The sequence below is a fragment of the Triturus cristatus genome, chromosome 5_2 (genome assembly GCF_964204655.1).
Source record: "Triturus cristatus chromosome 5_2, aTriCri1.1, whole genome shotgun sequence".
Taxonomy (NCBI): Eukaryota; Metazoa; Chordata; class Amphibia; order Caudata; family Salamandridae; genus Triturus; species Triturus cristatus.
Window position 1 is genome coordinate 499,802,605 of NC_140588.1, and position 21,625 is coordinate 499,824,229.

At 44.8% G+C, this 21,625-nt stretch overlaps 1 protein-coding gene across 1 annotated transcript in view; it reads right to left on the reverse strand.

Annotated features, from left to right (window-relative positions):
* Positions 1-9,034: 9,034 nt before the first annotated feature.
* FKBP9 (FKBP prolyl isomerase 9) overlaps positions 9,035-21,625 on the reverse strand; it is a 198,382-nt gene continuing 185,791 nt past the window's right edge. Inside the window, exon 10 of the mRNA XM_085607498.1 lies at positions 9,035-13,853. Coding sequence (XP_085463624.1) covers positions 13,677-13,853 — 177 coding nt within the window. The 3' untranslated portion in view covers positions 9,035-13,676. The remainder of the gene's footprint in view (positions 13,854-21,625) is intronic.

Consider the following 21,625-nt stretch of genomic DNA (forward strand, 5'->3'; position numbering starts at 1 on the left):
GCCCAGATATATGGCCATTCAAGCGTGTCAAACGCCATGGTGGCGTCTAAGGACACCAAAACGGCCGGCTCCCGTATGAACGGGGCACGTGCGAGCACACCGTGCAAACGCCGCAGATTAAGGGCTGTGCTGCGATGGGGAATAAAGCCAGATTGGTCCTGATGAACCAAATCGCCCACCACGCCGACCAGCCGATTGGCCAGTACCTTGGCGAGAATCTTGGGCTCCGCATTCAGTAGCGAAATGGGCCGATAGGATGTAACCCGGTCCCGAGGTCTCCCTTCCTTGTGGATGACCACGATTGTAGCCAGACGCTGGTCCGGCGGGAGGGAGCCCACCGAGTGTGCCGCCAGGAACATAGCCCGGAGGTGGGGTGCCAGCGTATCCGGTCGCCACTTGTACAACTCGATAGGGAGACCATTCGGACCCATGGCCTTGCCGGAAGCGACCGAGCGTATGGCGAGGGCGATCTCGTCGGAGGTGGGAGCGGCGTCCAACGACACACTGTCCTCCCCGGAAACGGACGGCAGCGCGATATCACTGAGCAGGGCACGGGAATCCTCTTCCGAGCAGGGAGACACCGGGGAATACACCCCATGGAAATAATCCGCGAAGCAGGAGACAATTTCTTCTGGCTCAGTCACACACACACCATCCGGTTTCTCAATCAGCGGGACCACACGATTCGCTCTCTCTTTTTTGTCCAACCACGCTATAAGTTTACCAGCCTTATCACCCACATCATACAGTCGCCCCTGTTGCTCTCTACTGAGGCCCCTGGCCGCCTCCGTGACGAGGGCCCTGTAGGCCGCTTGCTTGAGTTGGAGGACATGTAATGCAGCATCCGTCACCCCACCTTCTAGGTTCCCCTCCAACTCGGCTATTTCAGCCTCCATCCGAGTCACCTCCTCCCGCTCGCGCCTCCGGGCGTGGGAAATAAGGGATAGGGCCTCCCCTCGGAGTACTGTCTTGAAGGCCTCCCATAGCGGTATGGCCGAAGGCACAGACCCCACATTCTCATCAAAATATCGCTGAAGGGATTTAATCAATTCAGCGCGAATGGTGGGGTCGCGCAGGTACCAAGGATTGATTGGGACCACCCTACCCTCACCCCTCGGAAAGACATCAAAGTGCAGTAGGAGCGGGGAGTGGTCCTAAATACCCCGTGGCAAATGGCGCACCTCTCCCACCCTCCCAGCATAGGCCGCCGGGACAAGGACATAGTCTAGTCGTGAGAGACTACCATGGGCTCCCGAGTGGAAAGTGTACTGCAGCTGCGTGGGGTGTTTTAAACGCCAGCAGTCCACTAATCCAAATGTATCCAAGAGGCCGGGTAGCCACGCCTGTGCCCGGGGGAGGTCCCTAGGGGGGTGACGATCCAAAGACCCAGATACCACCGCATTAAAATCCCCCCCCACAACTAAAAGCCCCCCCGGAAGGCCAAGGAGAAGGCGCCCAAGGTCCGCAAAGGTGGTCGACTGCAGCCCCGGTGGGATGTATACTGACACAAAGACAACCACTTTGCCCTCCAGTCTTCCCACCAAGACCGTATAACGTCCCCTGTCATCGTGGAGCACCTCATCAATCTCCAACGGGAGCGAGTTCTTCACCATGATGCCCACACCCCGTGAGCCGGACGTGAAGCCCGAGTGAGCCACTAGGCGATAGCCACGCCGATTCATGGCGCAGAAGGAGTTACCAATGAGGTGTGTCTCCTGCAGAAAGACTACATCGGGCGAGATTCGCTTCAAAAACTGCAGGACCACACCCCGTTTGATCCTGTCCCCCAGTCCATTCACATTCCAAGACAACAAAGTTAGTTCCCTACCCCCCATCATATACAGAAGCCATCATTCGTCCCCCGGAGAGCACTTTAGAACTAACACAATAATACGTTTGCCTTGTGATAAAAACGAACAACACCCCATCCCTACCCACCCACCCCAACAGAACTCCCCCCTCCCTGCACCCCTGCATGAGCCCAAACAGCCCCCGCAACGTGCAGTGTGCCTGTCGCCCCATATATAGTTAGACTAACTAAACCCCCTAGAGGAGGAGGGAGAACCCCCAATAGACCCAACACAACCTCCATAGGAGGGGAACTTACAAAAACTGAAGCAGAATCAAAAGTGGCATCATTTTCGTCCAGAGTGAGGCCCAATATTAGACCCTCAGTCCTGATCCAGCGTGCCATCTCCCCCCGCCGCCCCCCCCCCCGTCCCCCCGATCACGATCCCCGGGCAGAGTATCCAGCCAGTCCCCGGCCGCTTCGAGACGATCAAAGAAGTGCGTGCGACCATCCACCTCCACACGCAGCTTGGCCGGGAAAAGCATGGCGTATTTGAGGTTTAGGTCCCGAAGATGGCGTTTGACGCCTAGGAAGCTCAGTCTCTGCTTCTGGACCGCTGGGGTGAAATCAGGATAAAAATTAACCTCCATATTGTCAAGCTTGACCGGTCCATGCAGTCTGGAGGTTTGCAGGATAGCGTCTCTATCCCGAAAATTGAAAATCCGGGCGATGAGAGGTTTCGGAGGGGCTCCGACCTTCGGCCTTCCCCCGGGAACCCTGTGGGCCCTCTCCACAGCGAAGAATTTGCTCAGCCCCCGTGGCTGGAGATGGGTAGCAATCAGGTCCTCCACAAAGAGGTCCGCCGCCGCCTCCTCGCGTCCCTCGGGCACCCCGATAATGCGGATGTTGTTCCTCCGTGCCCGACTTTCGGAGTCCTCCAGGCGTCGATCCATAAGCGCAGTCGCCTGACTAAGCCGGCGCACCTCTGTTTGCAAGGCCGCCACATCTGTCGTTAGGCCCGATGCGGTGTGGGCCAAAGACTCTACTCGGTCGTTGGTTTTGGAAAGATCGGCCCTCACCAGGCCAACATCCACGAGGACCGAGTCAATCTTCTGCGCCAGTGTATCAAACCGCTGGCCCACCGAGGCCTTCATCTCGGCAATGGCGCCCATAACATCTCGCAGAGTCAGATCTGCGGGCAGGTCTGGGGCATCAGGAGGGCTCTCAGGGGACTTGCGCGGTCCATCGGGAGATCCCTTCTGGAGGGTATAGCGGTCCATACTGTTGGACTGATGGACGGCGCCACGCCGGGTCGATTTGGTCTTTGCCCGGTCTCCATCTTGTTTCGTGGCCATGGCCACCAGTCTCCCAGTCGCACCAGCCACGTCGTGTAGGGCAGGAAAGCAGGGCCACAAGCTCCGGGGGGGCCCCCTCAGAGCAGCGGGGTGAATCACAGCCTGCAGGCAGGCAGGGTCTCCCAGCAAGGCCACACCACACCAACACCAAGGGCTCTGCGACCCAACCTCGCAGAGACGACAAGGTGGTGCGAAAGCGAAAGCGAAAGTGCGGGGTACGCGAGTCGCCAGGCCCTGCCTGCCGCTGTTGTTCACTTTATCACTGGATCACCCCACAGCGCAAATCCGGGGTCCGGCGAGGGGAAGGCCGCACACCTCAATCGGTGCTCTCTCCGGTGTCCGAGGTCCGATTCGGAAGCGGGAAACGGGTGCCACCTCAGCTCAGGTTCACCAACATAGTCCCCTCATCCAGGGCAGGATAATTTCAGGATAATCGTAGGAGGTTGCGGAGGTCCTCGGGAGCCTCGCACCTACGCGGCCATCTTGGTTGTGCGCTAGGCTCCTCCTCCCTGGACCCAGATTTGAAGGACTGGAGGGGCAAACGGTCTAGATACCTCTCCGGAGTGGGAATTGCTATACCCGAAGTGTATTGCACCACCTGAGGTGACATCTTAACACTCTGTGACCAGGAAGGCGGCAGAAATGTTAAAGTTGCCACTACCTTCAGCGGAGTTGAAGTCACATTTTTTGACTGAGGTGCTTCATTCGTCAGCATCATTATCGGAGCTGCTTTCACCATTGAATGACGCTCTTACTGAAACTATCCTTGAAATTTGGCAAAAGTCTGTGTCTTCAGCAGCAGTGTCAAGGACCATTGCCAGGAGGTACAAGCCGGCTTCAAAGGATCCAGTGTTTTTGTCCATGCATCCATGCCTGAAAGCTTGGTAGTCCAGGCTTCTTGTTCCACCAAACTGTCACCTGGTTCTTTTTCCACAGGCCTAGCTGACAGGGAGTCTAACCGGATGGAGCAGTCAGCCAACAAAGTCTTCTCCACCTGTACTATGGCCCTAAAATCAACCAATGCTACATGCTTATTAGGGTGCTATATTCATGCTTTAATGGACTCTGCAAGGGAAGTAGTTCTGAAGTTTCCTGGGGATCTCCAAGGACATTTTTCGGAGCTCCTGAATGATACACAAGCAGCAGCTCACCAGGTGATATGGTTAGGTCTCGTTGGCAAGTGCTATGGGTTCTTCTGTTCCCACAAGGAGACGTTCCTGGTTGAGGGGGTAGGGCTTCTCCCCGGATGTACAGGCAACATTAGTGGGTTTGCCTTTTGATGATTCGTGGCCGTTTGGTGCTAAGGTGGATTCTGCTCTGCAAAGATTTAAAGACAGTAAAGCGACTGTAAGGTCTTTAGGTCTTCAGTCGCAACCAGAGGATTACAGACAGTTCTGTAGGTTCTGGGGTTTTCGCTGGAATGTGTCCTTTCGAGGGAGAAATTTGCAGCAGCAACAGTAGCAGGCCTCAAATCCCCTTTATAGAAGCTACAGAGGAACGACAGAGGTCATCAGCGTAGATCTGCCCATCAACCAGCCTGCTCTTTTTCCTCCCTAGCCAATGATGCTGGAAAGCAGCTCTAGCTTCACCATCTTAGAGAATGCTTGCTCAGTGGGAGGACTGGTGGCCTATTTTCTGCCTCACTGGAGGTCTGTCACTACAGAGCTCTGGGTTTGTAGGCATCTTAGAGAATGTGTATGTCCTACCCTTTCAGGAGTATCCCTCTCCCTTTCCTCCCCAACAAGGTTTTTATGAGGAAGAGCATCTTCTGCTCCTCCAGCAGGAAGTGCAAACACTGCTTCAGAAGGGTGCACTAGAATTTGTTCCAGAGCAGGAATAGGATCAGGGATGTTATTACTGATAATTTCTTTTTCCCAGAAAGGACGGTCGTTTACGGCCAATCCTTGACCTCAGGATTATGAACTTGTTCCTCAAGCAGGAAAAGTTCAAAATGTGGACCCTGGCATAGGTGTTTCTTACTCTGGAAAAGGAAGACTGGATGGTTTCTATTGATTTGCAGGATGTGTATTTTCATATCCCCATTCTGAAAATCGCATCGGAAGTATCTCTGTTTTACTGTGGGGTCTCAGATTTATCAGTTTGCGGTCCTTCTGTTTGATTTTACTTACACAACTTGAGTGTTCATGAAGGTGATGGCGGTGGTCACAGCGCATCTTAGAAGGTCGGGGGGATAGCAGTATTCCCTTATTTGGATGACTTGCTGATCAAAGCCAAGTCGCAAGGGATGGTGTTCCACCATTTGCAGTTGACAACACAACTGTTGTTCAGCCTTGGTTTTTCAATAAATGAGCCCAAGTCTCTCCTAGAGCCCTCTCAGTGCACCCTGTTCATAGGGGCAGTACTGGACTCAACAGTGAGTCGTGCCTTCCTGCCTCCTCAGAGGATTCAGGACATTCAGCCTATGATTTTACTGTTTTAGGGCAGAGCTTTGGTTCCAGTCCTGAGGGTCTGGCGCCTGCTCGGTCTGTTAGCCTCCTGTAAACTGTTGGTCAACCATGGATGTTGGCACGAAGGCTCTTCAGTGGTGCCTCCGCAGGCAGTAGTTTCAGCACAAAAGAGATCTCAAGGAGTTGGTCAAGATCTCCAGAGACACTGCAGCAGATCTTCAATGGTGCGGTGTGCCCGGCAATCTATCTCAAGGGAAGCCGTTTCACGCAACACCTCCGGTGGCCACAGTAGTAACGGATGCCTCCATTCTAGGGTGGGGAGCTCATCTTGGGAATTTGGAGATCAAAGGTCTTTGGTCTCCAGAAGAAAGATCGTTGCATATCAATCTTCTGGATTTGAGGGCATTACGTCTGGCTCTCAAGGCCTTCCTCCCTTAACTTTGTGGTTATTCAATTCAAATTTTGATAGACAATACTACTATGATAAGCTCGCCAGCTCTGGTTCTGGGCTCAGGGCCATCGGATTTGCATAACTGCAAATCACTTGGCCGGAATTCGGAATGTATGTATGGACATTCTCAGTTGGCATTATACAGCTGATCATGAGTGGCGTCTCCATCTTGAAGTGGTTCGGCACATTGTCGGGCTGTGGGGAATCCCTAAATTATACCCGTTTTCCACTCACGAGAACGTGTACTGCCCGTCGCTCTGCAGCCTCCAGCATCTAATGCAGGGAGCATTGGGCGACACGTTCCAACTGGACTGGGCCTCCTAGCTGGTTTAAGCGTTTCCAACCATACCCTAGATTCCTCGAGTTCTGAAGAAGATTCACCAAGACCTTGCACGAGTCATATTATTAGAGCTAAATTGGCTGCGAAGGGTGTGGTACACAGACCTTCTTTACTTCTCATTGTACCCTCCGCTCCATCTCCCACTTAGGGCAAACCTCCTCTTGCAGTCGCAGGTTCTACACCCCTGCCTCCAGAGCCTGCACCTGCATGCCCGGAGATTGAACGGGGCAACCCGAGTTCTTTCTCTCTCCCACCTGGTGTGGTGGATGTTGTTTTATCAGCCAGAAGACACTCCAACAAGTCAGTCTATACTGGCAGATGGGCAACATTTGAGAAATGGTGTGGAGAGAATTCAATTGATCGTTTGAAGGCCCATTTGTCGGATGTTTTGAGTTTTGCGCTTTCCCTGGTGCAGCAAGAATGAACAGCTGCAGCAGTTAAGGGGTATTTGTCTGCCCTATTGGCATTCATTTTTTTGCCTGATCAACCTTCCCTTTTCAAGTCTCCTATAGTATTAAGAATCATTAAGAGGCTTACTAATAAGTTCCCTCCCACTGTTTTTTGTGCCTCAGTGAGATTTTAATCTAGTCCTTACATATCTTATATGTTCTCCATTTGAACCCTTACATAGTTGCCCGATGAGGCTTCTTACTTTTAAGACTATATCTTTAGTAGTAATAACCTCTGCTAGAAGGGTGAGTTGCAGGCGCTTAATACTTGTGGATAAGTTGGTACTTAGAACCAGAGCTGCTTTCCTGCCACAGGTGATTACTCCTTTCCATTTGAGACAGTCAATTAGTGTGCCTACCTTTTACCATACCCCGCATTCATCAAAGGAGGAGGAGAGTGTACACCTTTTGGACCCTAAAAGGGCTGTGAGGGTCTATATAGATAGAACTTGTGAGTTCAGCATGGATTGCCAGCTGTTTGTTGGATATGTGGGAAAAATGAGAAGGAAAGCAATGAACAAGAGGACTTTGTCCAGATGGATAACCCTATGTATCAAAATCTGCTACACAACTGTTAAGAAGGAACTACCTCTAGGTATTAGAGCTCATTCTACTAGAGCGAAGTCTTCAACCTCTGCTTTGGCTAGATGTGTCCCTGTGATTGACATTTGCAAAACTGCTACTTGGGCCTCCCTCCACACTTTTGCAAAACATTATTGCTTGGGTTCGGAAGTTAGGAGGGACGGCCATTTTGCTTGTTCTGTTTTACCCTGATTTTTTGGTATAGGCAGGCAGATTCCCACCCACAGGTTGATGTATCCATTGAAAGAACAAGTTACTTACCTTCGGTGAAGCTTTTTCTGGTGGATATAGTATCTATCGATGGATTCCTCACTGACCCACCCACTTCCCCATTGCCTGTCTGCGTATACCGAAAATAAGTTTGGTTATAGGTCATATATGAAGTTTCTAATGAGAAAAAATGTGAGACTTATGATTATGCTATTGTATATGCATTTTAAGTGCTTTCAGTTATTTTTTTATAGTTGTATGAGATTGTGTTGGCATATGCTGCGTACGTTATGGCATATGTATTGTTGGTTCACCTATTCGCCTTGGAGGCATGGAAAAAATGGGTGGAAACTGATGTCATCATGCCGACGAGGTCTTCTTATGACTCCGATGACATCATGCAGAGTTGTGTGCGGAGCCTTGGTTGTGATGTCCTCATCGATGTGGGAGAGCTAGAGGGAAAAGTTTCTGAGGAATGCTGCACATGGGGGATATTCAAAAGGTGAGGAATCCACAGTTAGATCCTGTATCCACCAGAAAAAACGTTAATGAAGGTAAGTAACTTGTTCTTTTGTTCAGTTCAGTGTATAGTTGCAAAAGACCACCTCTTCTAGGTTATATGTGAAAGTTAATATACGAACTTAGGTTATGTGGGTGAGGAGTACATAACATCTTTCTCTGTAACCAGCAATGTCTCATGTGACATTTGTGCTACACTATTGTTTCGAAAGCCTGGTTGTGTAGCCAAACATCTTTACAGAATGTTTTTGCTGCCTTCAAAGAATTTCTTTACAAACTAAAAACTATGGGAGAAAGATTTCTTGGACCAGCAAAGTGGCCACTCACACATTTCTCTTAGTCATTTGGTGAGCTTTTTAAACTGATTCTGAGCCACAAAAAACGTCCTATTGTCTTGAATAAAATTAAGTCTTTGTGGGCCTGATTTACATTCGTCCGGATGGGTTACTCGGTCAAAACAGTGACGGACATCCCGTCCACCAAAATATAAATCCCATAGAATATAATGGGATTGATATTTAGGTGGACAGGATATCTGTCACCCTTGTGACAAAGTAACCCGTCTGCTGAGATCTAAATCAGGCCCTATGTCACTTAAAAAGAACTATGTTTTATTTCACAATCTCTTTTAAAGCTGAAGGTAAAACTTCTGGCCACTTCAGTTTCAATCTGACCCTGTTAACTTGTGTGCCATTCTCATTCAGTCCATGCATAGTCCACAGAGTGGCTGTCCTATATATCTACAGTTATTTAACTTTTTAAAACCATTTGGGCATTTTAGGCAAAGCATAGTACAATAAACACCAGTTATTCAGCACCAAAGTGCCCAGGGGGATGAACATGGTGTGATTTACAAATGCACGTGTTATATTACAGCACCATTAAATGTTATCAGCCAAAGTAAAAAAATAATACAAGGCAAATCACAAGGTGTTGATAAAATAGTTTAATTTATCAAAATTCTATTATGATGTACTACTCATAATTTGGAAAATCTTCCAAGGAACTTTTTTCACAAAGTACTTTACAAGAGAAAAAGACATTACAAACACTGTGTTTTTGAGAAAGAAAAACCTCAACATCAGTCAACTTAATACTGCGAAAATAACGCCAGTCCCCTTAATGCCGCAATGTAGTCATGACTATGTATGCTTTACAAATTCCTCTCTTAGTCTGCAATGAAACAGCAGCAATGTGGATACATTTCTGAAGTTCTCAAAGTAACAACATAAAGCTACAATATAATGCAAATTCCTAGTACTTGAATGGGGGAATCACCACGTTAAATCCAATGACTCATTTTGCTGTAACGGCTTTTGTCAGATTTGACAAAGGCGGTTACAACGTAACATGTCATTGGATTAAACGTGGTGATTAATATTTCAGAGTGTCAGCTTGTTCCTTATATTTAATTGTGGTACTATTTATTTCTTCGGGATCTATAATGTATATGTTGTTATTTGGGGGGTAAATCACCTATTTCCCCCTTCTTTATTTTTTAAATACACACACACTTTTCAGATTTAAAGTTACCCTTACCTTTCACCTTATTTACTTATCTGTCTTCCTGACATTACTGTTCGTGATATTTCTTAAACCCGTAAATATTGGAACAAATTTTTACATCCCAATGTTTCTTTTAAAAACAATGTAATCACATCACCGAGTTGGAGACCATAGAAAACAAACCACTTGTACAGGGTGCAGAACGCACCTCCGATTGCTTCCAAAGTTACAGGCGACACATGTAAAAGGCATGAAAAAGACATCCATCATTCTGGATTGTCACACATAATTCTTTATAGATTAGCACACACCTAATAAGAATTCGGATGTTTGGGATAGTGTTTTCTGTATGGTGTGGCATTTAACCCTGGCCTAGTATTTCCAGTATTTGACTAAGCTCTGAAAAGCAGAGATGCAATCAACATAGTTATTCTTTACCTTATTTGGGTCAACCCAAACCACATAAACATTTGTTCTTGGAAATTAGCTTAAAGTATTTATACGTGCCCCTACATTCTCCATGCCACATCCACCTTACCTCGGGTACTAGAAGCTCACAAATCCCAAAGTGCACCCATAACAGAGAGGGAACATCCTTGTGACAATAGGACTATGTCCTGAGGTTTGGCTTTGCTTTCACTCAGAGCACTCAATTACATTTTGAAATGGAATCTCCTCAGTTGAGTTTGTTGTGCCATTTCATCAAAGAAGTAAAAAAGCATTTAACTAACTTAGATCCAGAAGAAAACAGGAACAACATACTATATTGCTGAATAAAGCAGTAAATCTAGGAAAGAAAAACTTGCTGGGTTAGAACACGATGGGGACTATTCGCAAACAGCATTTCGTAGTACGTTTAGTAGTACTATTACAATGCTATTCACAAACCTATGACTGTAAATAATCACCACCACCTCTCCAATCTTTTCTACTTTGAGATCCTCACACATGTAGGTTTATTATTTAGTAGTAAATGTGGGAGGAACTAAGGGGATTGGTTTAAAAATAGGGCATACCTACTACAAAATTTGAGGGGTTTAAGGAGAAGTTAAGGGAGTGTTAGGGAGGGACACGTGCCAACCCACAAAAGAGTAAACCCATTACTATTCACAAAGTGCACTTCTAAAGTTACTGCAGCCAAAAGGGACCCAACATAGTACTAAATTACTCCTGCTCAGAGCTGAAGTAGTTCAGCACCACACAACGCCAACCGCTGGTGCTGAAATACATTCCCCTAGAAATAAATGAATGTAGGGGCTTGAAATAAAACCCCACATAAAGAAACATTAATTAAATAAAATTATTGAAAATAGTTAAATATAAATGAATATAATCTAATGTTAAAGATATATAAATAAAATATGCATTTAATTGTAAAAGATTTTAACAACCTTTGTTTAATTTGACAACATTAATATAACAATATTACTTTTAATTCTATACATCACTTTCAATAGTTAATGCATAATATTTTTTTACTGTGTGTGGTAATGTATTTTTAATTTCAACTTAATTTGTATTTAATTTTAAAATGAATTACAGATTTAACTTAAAATTAAGTTAATAAAGCTGTAAGGTTTTGTTAATTTTGTTCAACGTTTAAAATAAATATATAAACTTAATTTAAATAATACTGGACATGCAAACGTTTTTATTAATTTTTCGAGTTTAAAAAATGTTTTTTTTTTACTTGCTCTTATACTTTACCATAGTTGGACTCTGCAGTCGCGACAGAGATCTCGGTATGGTAAAATATAGGGAAAATGTACAAAAGTTTGTTAAAGCTGGAAAAAAACTTTTAAAAAACCTTTATATTCAATATTAATGTTTTAATTAATTTTATACTTTTATTTTCGATGTAGAAAAAATACTACAGCGCTGATAACTATGATTTACATTTTTAACTGCAATATATTAAATGACAGAAAAAATATTTTGCTGCAGTTTAAATTAAAAGAAACCATCTAAAATAAAGCATTTTTTTAAATTATCCATTAAACATTATTAAAGTAGTTTGTATAATTTAAATTAATGTAAACTTTTATTAAAATGTTACATTCATTTTTCAATTAAAAAATGGTTGAAATGTTTTATAATTAAATAATAAATGTTTTATTTTCAGCCTTTTCTAACCATACATATTCATTTATATTTTTTACCATTTGAAATAATTTAATTTAATTTAATAAACATTATTTCCTATGGAGTGTTATTTCAAATCCCTATCCCTTATTTTCTATGAGAGGGTTTTGCAGTACCAGTGATTGGCTACATGTGGTGCTGGACTTACTACTGTTTCTTTTTGGCAATAGTAACTTACACTCATAGTATTGGCTCCATGCTCATTTTCAGGAGGTGGAGACGTTCAAGTCTACACTTTTGAGTATGCTTACACATAGATTTTGTGAATAGTCAAAAGTAGTAAAGTAACTCAAAAGTGTAAGAGTAAACTTGCAGTGTACTTTACCTTTGTGAATGGCTCCGGATATTTGTAGGCAATGACAAGATTTTGAAAGTGGTATAAACTTCTATATGTTTAGGGTAACCCTTGGACCAAAAAAGTGACTGATTCATATCTTGATGGGATATACACGTTATGAAGTACATATTCAGAATGGCAAAATATTTCAAGTGATGGAATGTCACACTTTTGTTGATGCAGACTGAACAGTTGCATGATTTCTTTTGTGCCTGAGTTGCTTATTAGGATTTTCTCTTTCCAGGAATTATAGAAAGCAGTCCTGACCGTAAGTATCCAATCGGAAGCTTTTACATGTATTCTCGGCTCATTTGTAACGGAACAATATTTATGTATAAACCTCACTAAGGCCCAATGGATTAGTATAACGTATGCATATGAAAGGCATTTTAGAATATATGTTAGTGTCATTCTAAAACAACCCAGAGGAAAGGAATACTTGTAGTTCTAAGGAACAATTCTGCAATAGTGTGAAAGGAAAGGTGTACTTGGATTGTTGTCTGCCTTTGCTATATCACAAGAGGAAGGTATTTTGTTTCCTTTGGTAAGCCTGAAAATGTCCACCTCGTTGCTTAATACCCCACTTTCTGCAGTAGGCATAGGACCAATGTGTTCTTTACGGAGCTGAAGTACATTGCTAACCAAGAAGACAGCTTGGTTTTACAATGGAGTCCTAAACAGTTTCCTTTTCACCAAAGGACACCAAAGAATCAAGATTTTTGCTTCCTTCGGACTTTAATGCAATTCTGTGTATTGTCCTTTGAATTATTTCACTTAACAAGTATCCCAGGGAATGGAACACAGTCAACCAATCAGAAGGGACTGTTTAGCACATAATGCCCTCTTATAACAGAGCAACTGGGTCTACCTTCATGCACATTTTAACAAAATACACACCAGAAGGTACATTTTCAGCATAACCTTACACTACTGTTTCTGTTTAAGAAACTCCTTGGGAAACATATTTTCAAAAGGAAAACGTCTTAAAAAAATTAAGCCACTCTTGCCATCACGACTAAGGAGCTACATACAAAAAAACTGAATTGCTGTTTAAGACCACCAACATTGACGCAGTGATAATTCCCGGCCTGTTGCCAAAGTGTTCATGTACTGCCCTGTGTTTACAAGCTGCTGCATCATTTACACAGCTTCATATCCAAGGCGTAACACAATCTAAAGCAATATGTTGAACAAGACTTGGATTAAAATCTCCTCCATCTTCTTTCTGTGTCTACTAGAAAACTGCAGTGGCATGTCAATATAAAGTGCACTGCTAAGTTCACTTGTTGGCACACTCCTCATCAAACCACCAGTAATAAAATAGTTATCCGTGCTGGCACGCTGATCTTGCGTTTGCAGGTCTTTGAAACCATAATGCTTCGAGTGATGCTCACCGGAAAACAATGTATTTTCACCATATTTGTAAATATCTTACTAAGGCACCGATTACACACGCAACCAGCAACAACAGACCCCTCCCTCCCCATCCTTTCATGGTGAATTGACTGCATACTCCAAATGTTCCTTTGGTGCTGTACATACAAAATACAGACGTGCACATAGGAGCAGCACATCCGCCAGGTTATCATTACAGTTCATCGTGGTGTTGTTCCTGATCTTTCAATTTGAACTCTTCTGCTGTCATTTTCCCATCTTCATTACGGTCTTGATTCTTGAACATATTTTCAATAATTTTGGCAGAGTCAAAACCTGGGGCTAGTTTCCCTTTACCTGCCTCCACTTGAGCATGAATGTATTCAGAGAACTGAAATGAGAACAAGTTTTACAGAATTATTAATTGGGAATCAAAACATGCTTCGGCTTGTGTAAGAAAAATGCACACACTTATCGTTTGAATATTTATTCACTGCACATAATCAAATTTTCACAGTTCTAGTATCACAAACTGCTCATCATGAACTATGTATGGCTCAGAAATGTATTTGATCTTTCCTTGTTAGTATCCAATCTGAATCTTTCACTTGTATTCTCAACTGATTTATAATGGGACAATACTTATGTAAAACCCTCACTAGGTTAATTTCACGTTCAGATTCCATGTGGCGGATTCAATGTTGACTTGAACTAGTAGCGTTTTAACCCATTCTCTTTGCCACGTGTCCCTTGTCAGTGCAGTATATACCACAATAAACCAGGCTTTTGATTTACCAATTAATGTTTCGCTTAGTCACAATCTTTGCATATGTTTATTGTCGAGGAAGCTACCATGCTCTCATCAATCTAAAACAAATTCTATAGAGTAAAATAAATTGAATCTCAAAAGGCACACATTGCCATAGTAGTGATTTGAACTTAAGGGAATTCTTTGTGTGTATGGATATTCTGCTTGTGAAAGGGCAGAATTATGTCACTCACAGTGAAAATAGCCAATGGCTGAAGTGGGCTGACCCACTGCCCCATGTTGCATGCTGTAGGTGGAATAAAAATGTGAATAACACAACAACAGACCAATGGTTGAAGAGGGCTGCTGGGAGCGCCTATACTAAAGTACATTGTAAATATAATTTTAGTATAATCAAATGGTCATGGCTAACGCCAGACCTAAAAATGACTGAGAGGTATGAATGATCCCACTCATGCCCAGGTGCCTCCTGCCATACAACAGTTCTACTTTGCCCAACATGAGCTCTTTGTAGGAATGTCCTCCTTTTAAAAAAAAAATGGTCATGCCCACTTTTTTGCCTGGTATTCGATGCAATCTTGACAGAAGTCCACTGAGTTCCTGCTACCCAGGTCTCCAGTGCCAGATCCCTTTCCCTAAAACTGTACAATTGTTCCCCCAATTGGCAATATCTTTAGCACCCCCTGTAAGTCCTAGTAAATGGTACCCCGATACCCAGGGCAGGGAGACTAAAGAGGTCCCTAGGGGCTGCAGCATGTATTGTGCCACCTTAAGGGACCCTCACCACACTCATGCAAACTGCCACTGCAGGCTCTGTGACATGGTGCAGAGAAAAGTGAAGACACAACATGGCACACCTCTTGTGTGTCATGCCTGAAGACACTGCAAGTAATATGAGTAAGTCACCCCTACAGCAGGCCTTACAGCCCTCAGGCATGGTGCATTATATTGCATGAGAGGAGATATCTGCATGACAGATATACCCCTGTGATGACCATGTCGATTCTTGGACATTGCCAGTGAACAGGAAAGCCATCTTGAGTATAGGTACTGGGTCCTGATGATTACGAATTCCCCAGCTACATGATGGCTTCACTCAAACTAAAGATGTTTGGTATCAAACATCTCGTATTAATAAGCCCACACTGATTCCAGTAATGGATTTATTAATAGGGCACCTTAAAGATGCTCCTTGAAAACCTATCGACTACTAGTGTACTGGCTTATTGGTGTCGATCAGCCTGCCACCATAGACAGGTTTTCTGGCCCCCTGCAGGTGAGAGCTCACACTCTCTGAGGGCAGAAACAATGCCTGCTCCGGCCAGAGGTGTTGTCACCTCCTCCAAGCAGGATGGCTAAGTAATCAGCAAATCAAGACAGGAGGAATAAAAGGACTCTGCCAACTTTGATATGCGACCCAGGCTTCCCCAGACAGGGATAATGTCACCCCCTGCCCCAGGCCCATTTGGCAACAGGACAGGCGAACAAATCAGCTGGTCTGGAGGCTTGTTTCCTATCAGACTAGTTTCACCACTAAGGTGGGCTACCTGATGTGAACACAAAATAAATAATTCCATCTTGGCTTTTGGTGGAATTAGGCCCACTGGGTCAGAGTAATACCACCTTCCCACGGGAAGCGGTCATATAGAGAGTGTAGTCACCCTAAAGGTAAGCAGCCCATTGGCTACTGCCTGTCACTCCCCTTAATGCCCCTAAATAGAGTATTTAGGACACACTCCTGATGCCATGAAGTTAGATTCAACGGACCCAGAAGAAGAGGAAAAAAAAAAGTCTCTAAAACGAGAACGGAAGATTGGCTGTGGACTTTTGGCACAAAACCCTGCCTGCCTGCACCAGTCTACAACCATGAAGAAACCGGCTAGTCCTGCAGCTGACCTCTACCAAGAACCCCGATAAACTGCCAGCCCGTCACAAATTGCCTGCAATCTCCCTTGGAGTAGAGGAGCTACTCCCCTGCAGTGCAATAAAACAGCAGAGTCCGGTTTACTGTACTGCCACTCCCAAGTCGTACAGACGCAGCAGCCACCCAGGAAGAGGTCACAGTGCTCTGGAAGGTCAGATCCCTCTCCCCACCAAGTGGGAAGACGCCAGGACCAACCGGAGCCGCACAGCACCACTACCGAAGGTACTGGACCCCTTGAAGCAACCAAGGCCTGTTTAAGTCCGATCAGGACTCTAACAACACCTAGACAAGCGGCCGTCGAGGGACGTCTACACTGCAGAGACCCACTTCCAGAGTCGCCCAGCTGTCCTGATCTTTGCACCCACAACCGGCAAGACCGACAACCGCAAGGCCCTGCAAAGCAACAGCCCAGCCGACCATGCCCCTCTGCATCGGAGCGCCCTCAGCCTAGGTTACCGAGAACCAACTGTACTTCCTTTCTCCCAGACCCTTGGGAACCAAGCCCCCCATTCGGAGCACCCGGACTTGTCCCCAAGTCCTTCTCTGCAGCCTGTTTCCAGATGGCCCCCCTTCTTTCTAACGGCGTAGTGCGCATGGCTACAAACCCGACCAGTACCTCTGCACCCGACCGCCCCTGGGCAAGTAACAAGAAACTGCTGATGGTACTTTGGCCCCCTATGACCTTAAGTCCTGAAGGAGACCCCCAGAAACAGAACGCAAATACCTGTATTCAACATATGCCTTTTTTTCCCCCATAGGAAACTATTGCTGCGAAAAGACGCATTTAAGTGAACATTTTACTTGCCTGTAAAATTTGATAGTTAAAAAAGTACTTACTTGCTAACACAGGTCTTGTATCAAAAATGTATATACAAATATGAGTTATTTTCTAAACTTGTCTCGGATTCTTTCTTGAGTGTGTGTCTCATTTATTGCTTCTGTGAGTACAACAAATGCTTAGCACCAATCTCTGGTAAGCCTAAGCTGCTAGTCCACATTACTACAAAAGAGAGCATTTAGTGTTATCGCTTTTGGTTCTGTAAACCAATAAGGGTTGACTGGACTCTCTACACAGTGTACCTCGGTTTGGTCCACTAGATAGAGAGTCAACTTCTTATACTCCTGTAATGTATGTCTACAGCACTGTCATGCAGACATACATTAGAGACAGGATGGCAGGTTGTTTGTGCAGGGATTGTGGTATGTGGGACTACACTATGCGAGTAACCTAAACTTAATGTTGCATCTGGTACACCATCTTCCTCATTACATGCGAGGCAATTTAGAGAAAGGTATTTCTCAGTTTGGGATGACAAAGCTCAGGGGCAAATTTACTAGAAACACAAAGAAGAGCAACAACCAAAGTTGCAGCACACAGCCATATTTACTAAATATGGCCTGCTGCTGTTACCCTACACTCGGACACAAACAGGCTGCTTAGTGCCATGCACACAACGTTGCATCATGGCACACAGGTTTGTGCGTCATATCTAGCATAGATTTTGTAGTACAAAACCATGTAGCAAGAACATTTTGAAAACATTTCACACATTGGCTGTATGCTGTACAGTGCAGCACAAATACAATGTGTGAACTGGAGAAATACATATATTTCTCCAACTCTGTGCTTGCCTGAAGCAGACATTATTTTCTGATGAAAAAAACAGGTCTTACAATTTTAGAAAATGTGTCTGTGTCCAAAAACATTGTTGGTTGCTCTATAACGTCCAAGACCCACCCAAGTAACACTCCCTTGACGCAAAGTGGCACGGGGCACAAAGAGCTAATTCTGCTGAAAAAAGACACTTTTGTGCTGGAAAGTTAGAAAAATGCTACTTACCAGTATGCATCAGTTCATGGCATGTAGAGCTGCAGAATGATATACTTGTGCATAGATCGCCATCTGGTGTTGGGCTCGGATGTTTGCACTTTGTTTTTGTATTGGAAGAAGTTCTTTGTAGTCACGAGATAGGTGACTCCTCCTTAGGACGATAGTGAGCATGGGCATTGACTCCATCCTCAGATTGTTTATCGCCATAAAGGGTGACGATGGAGTTTGTGAGAAACAGTAAGAGATGTCCATGTGTGATGTATCCAAGTAAGATAGCACTGCAACATATAAAGGTACCCGGGGAGGCGGTGGGCGTATATAATTCTGCAGCTCTACAAGCCAAGAACAGATGCATACTGGTAAGTAGCATTTTCTGTTCGAGGCATATGAGCTGCAGAATATATACTTGTGCATAGACTGTACAGCAGTACTCTCCCTAGCGGTGGCCATCTGAATCTGTTGCAGTGGTTTGAAAAAAGTGTCTTTAGTACAGCCTGGCTCACACTAGCCTGTTGTTTTGCCTGCACATCTACACAATAGTGTTTTGTGAAAGTGTGCGGTGTAGCCCATGTTGATGCTTTACAAATGTCATCTATGGGAATGTTCCCTAAGAATGCCATAGAAGCCCCTAGCTTGCGAGTGGAATGCGCTGTACGGGGAATGGATAATGTACGCTTTGCTTTTTGGTAGCATATCTGGATACATTTAACGATCCACCTGGCAATTCCAGCTTTTGATAGAGGATTGCCTTTATGTGGTGGTGAGGAAGCTACAAAATGTTGTTTAGTTTTCCTGAAAGCTTTTGTCCTTTAAATGTAGTAAAGGATAGCTCTTTTGACGTCAAGCATATGAAGAGCCCATTCTGCTACTGAGTCTGGTTGAGGAAAAAAGACTAGTAGTTCAACAGACTGGTTAAGGCAGAAAGCAGAAATGACTTTTTGTAAGAATTTAGGGTTTAGGTTTGGCCTAGGAATCACATTGTTGTGATGTATTTGTAAAAATGGTTCCTGTATGGTTAATGCCTGGAGTTCACTAACTCTTCTGAGAGATGTGATCGCCACAAAGAAAGCTACTTTCCATGTGAAAAATTGTAGCTCACATTTATGTAAAGGTTCAAATGGGGACCCATGAGCCTGGTAAGGACAATTTTTAGATTCCACACTGGAGAGGGTGGAACTCTGGGAGGAATTATTCTTTTAAGGCCTTCCATTAATGCTTTAATGGGAGGTACCCTAAACAATGACAAGTGTTGTCTGTTCTGTAGGTAAGCAGCTATGGCAGCAAGATGTAATCGTACAGATGTGAATGCTGGATTACATTTTTATAGATTCAGGAGGTAACACAATGTTTTGAATTGAAGCAATCTAGAGGATTGATTTTGGTGTTATTGCAGTAGATCACAAATCTGTTCCATTTAGCTGCATAGCATGCTCTAGTGGTAGGACGTCTAGCCTCTTTAATGACGTTCATACAGTCTGGAGGGAGATTGAGGTAACCAAACTATAAGACTTCAGGAGCCAGATCGCTAGGTTCAGTTGAGCTGGATCTGGATGCCTTATCTCTCCATGTTTCTGCATGGGAAGCTTTGGGGAACGGTGCAACTTTTGATGTGGAACTATTCAGAGTTCCAAAAGGGTTGTGAACCATGGTTGCCGGGCCCATGTTGGAGCAACTAGGATCATTGTGAGAGACTGTTGTTTGAGCTTCCGCACCAGTAATGGAATGAGCGGGAGAGGCGGAAAAGCCTATGCAAATCTGCCTGACCAGTTCATCCATATCGCATTGCCTTTGGACAATGGGTGTGGATACCTGGAGGCGAAGCTTGGGCATTTTGTGTTTAAATGTGCGGTGAACAGATCTATGTCTGGGTGGCCCCACATTTGAAAAAACGGACGAAGAACTTGCAGATGAAGTTCCCATTTGTGGATCTGTTGTTTCTGGCGACTGAGCAGATCCGCAATCTGATTGTGTTCCTCTAGAAGATGTTCTGCTAAAAGGTATATTTTTTGAGGAATGGCCCATCTCCATATGTTTTGCGCTAGGCCTGAAAGCTGCAGAAAGTGTGTCCCTCCCCCTGTTTCTGTATATAGTACATTGCTGTCATATTGTCCGTACGGACGAGGACAGCTTTGTGTACGAGATGTATTTGGAATGATTTTAATGTTATAAAAAAATCGCCGTAATTCGAGGTGGTTGATGTGGAGCAGTTTGTTGGTGGGTCCAGATACCCTGAATGGTGTAGTTTAAGAGATGAGCTCTCCAGCCGGTGAGCGATGCGTCCACTGTTAGCACTATCTGTGGAACCGGGTCTAGGAAGAGCCGCCCTTTGGAAAGGTTTTGTGTGTTCCACCACTGCAGAGAGCGATGTGTGCGGCTGTCTACCAACACCAGATCTGTAAGCTGACCTTGAGCCTGGTTCCACTGATGTGCCAAACATTCTTGTAATGGACGCATTTGGAGTCTTGCATAAGGTACGATTAAAATGCAAGAGGCCATCATCCCTATTAGTTGCATAAACACTCGAGCTGGTAGTGAGTGTTGAGGTTGAAATTTTGTTATAAGAGCTTGCATGCTGGCTATTCTGGCTGGGTTGGGGTATGCAAGTGCTTTTGAAGTATCTATTGTGGCGTCTAGATACTGTTGGGTGTGGGACGGTTGAAGATGTGACTTGGTGAGGTTTATTGTGTATCCTAAGTTGTGCAGCAGCTGGATTGTTTTGTGTGTGTGGTACACACAATCACTGCGTGACTTGGCTTCTATGAGCCAGTCGTCGAGGTAAGGAAACACATGAATGTGTTGTCTTCGCAAGTAAGCTGCTACTACTGCGAGACATTTTGTGAAGACTCTGGGTGCTGTAGTGACTCCGAATAGGAGCACTTTGAACTGGTAGTGCTGACTGTCCACTACAAACCGTAGATATTTCCTGTGAGCAGGGTGAATAGGAATGTGAAAGTAGGCGTCCTTGAGATCTATAGTGGCTAGGAAATTGCCTTGTTGGAGCAATGGGAGGACCTGTTGGAGAGAGACCATGTGAAAGTGGTCGGATTGTATGTACAGGTTTAACGTTCTGAGGTCTAATATTGGCTTGAGAGTACTGTCCTTTTTTGGGATGAGGAAGTAAAGGGAGTAAACCCCTGTGCCTTGATGGTGTATGGGAACTGGTTCTAGTGCTTGATTTTGCAAGAGAGAGAGAGAGAATCTCTTGTTTTAGAAGTATGAGATCGGACGTTGTTTGGGTGGTATGTGTGGAGGAGTAGAGGTAAGTTCCAGGCATTAACCATACTGGATAATTTGTGTCACCCACCTGTCTGTGGTGATGGAATTCCAGACAGCTAGGAACTGTGATAGTCTTCCCCCCGACCAGAGTGGAATGGTCTGGGCGGAGCGGAGGTGCGGGTGTTATTACCGCGGTCTCTTCCTTTGTTATTTCCTCTGTAACCCTCTCTAAAATATCCTCTGTTAGAGGAAGTTTGAGTGGGGCTTTTGTAGGAAGAAGAAGTGTTGTCTGTCCCAATGGTCTTGGAGGCGCCCCTGTTAAAGGAGCGAAGAAAGGAACCTCTAGTTGTTGGTGACTGCAAGGCCCCCATTGATTTAGCTGTTTCAGTGTCTTTCTTCATCTTCTCTAAAGATGTGTCTACC